Here is a 1,078-nt window from a genome sequence, read left to right on the forward strand (position 1 = left end):
GAATTATATTATATCCTAATCAAAACATTACTCTTTAATTTTATAAATTTATAATCTCTATTTTTCTCAATCTTCTTTCACTGCAGGATTCCTCCATAAGCCACCAGGTTCCCGGTTGGCCAATCCTCATCTTCCTTGCTGGCTCCATGTCGTGTCTCGCCTTCAGTGCCACCTCCCACCTCCTCGCCTGCCATTCCCGCCGCCTCAACCTCTTCTTCTGGCGCCTCGACTACGCCGGCATCTCCATCATGATCATCTCCTCCTTCTTTCCCGCAATCTACTACGCCTTCCTCTGCCACCCTCTCCCTCGCCTCATCTACCTCTCTTCCATCACAACCCTCGGCTCCCTCGCCATCATCACTCTACTTTTCCCCGTTTTCTCTTCCCCCGGCTTCCGCCCCTTTCGCGCCGCTCTCTTCCTCGCCATGGGCTTCTCCGGGCTCATCCCCGCCGCCCACGCGCTCGCCATTAACTGGGAACACGGCGCCGCCCACATCTCTATCGTATTAGAACTCACCATGGCCGCCGCCTACGCGGTCGGAGCGGTGGTATACGTTAGTAGGGTGCCGGAGCGGTGGCGGCCGGGGCTTTTTGATATTGCAGGGCATAGTCATCAGATCTTCCATGTGTTTGTGCTTTTGGGAGCTTTGATGCACTATGCCGCGATCGTTGTGATGGTGAATTGGAGGGTGGCCGGGCCGGGATGCGCTGGAATTTGAGCGTAAAAAGAAAAATTGCATCGAATATTATGATGTAATTTGTATTAGGACGGGCTTTGTTTGAGAGAGAGAGATTTGCATTCCTTTCTATAAGATCTTAGTATCTAAGATATGAAAATGTGTGGAAATATCTGTTTTAATGATATTTTCCCAATGTCATTCTAAGTAGTTATATAAATAAATATGATTTGTTTAGATAAATAGATTTTAGCCGATCATTTTTATTTATTTATTTTTATTTTGGGGCAATTACATTAAGATCACCTGGAACTTGCTATTTATAGACCAGCCATTCTCTTTCATTTATTTTTAAAATTCTCGCTCAAATTAGGGCTGTAAACGAGCCGAGCTTGAGCGAG

General features: G+C 46.5%; 1 protein-coding gene across 1 annotated transcript; it reads left to right on the forward strand.

The window, feature by feature from the left end:
- Positions 1-56: 56 nt before the first annotated feature.
- Positions 57-1,025, forward strand: LOC110034829 (heptahelical transmembrane protein ADIPOR2-like; the record flags this gene model as incomplete). Its single annotated transcript, XM_020739068.1, has 1 exon — positions 57-1,025. A coding segment is annotated over one exon (663 nt), but the record flags the coding sequence as incomplete, so codon positions are not given.
- Between the last annotated feature and the right edge of the window lie 53 nt (positions 1,026-1,078).

Source organism: Phalaenopsis equestris, unplaced genomic scaffold, assembly GCF_001263595.1.
Source record: "Phalaenopsis equestris unplaced genomic scaffold, ASM126359v1 Scaffold193773, whole genome shotgun sequence".
Taxonomy (NCBI): domain Eukaryota; kingdom Viridiplantae; phylum Streptophyta; class Magnoliopsida; order Asparagales; family Orchidaceae; genus Phalaenopsis; species Phalaenopsis equestris.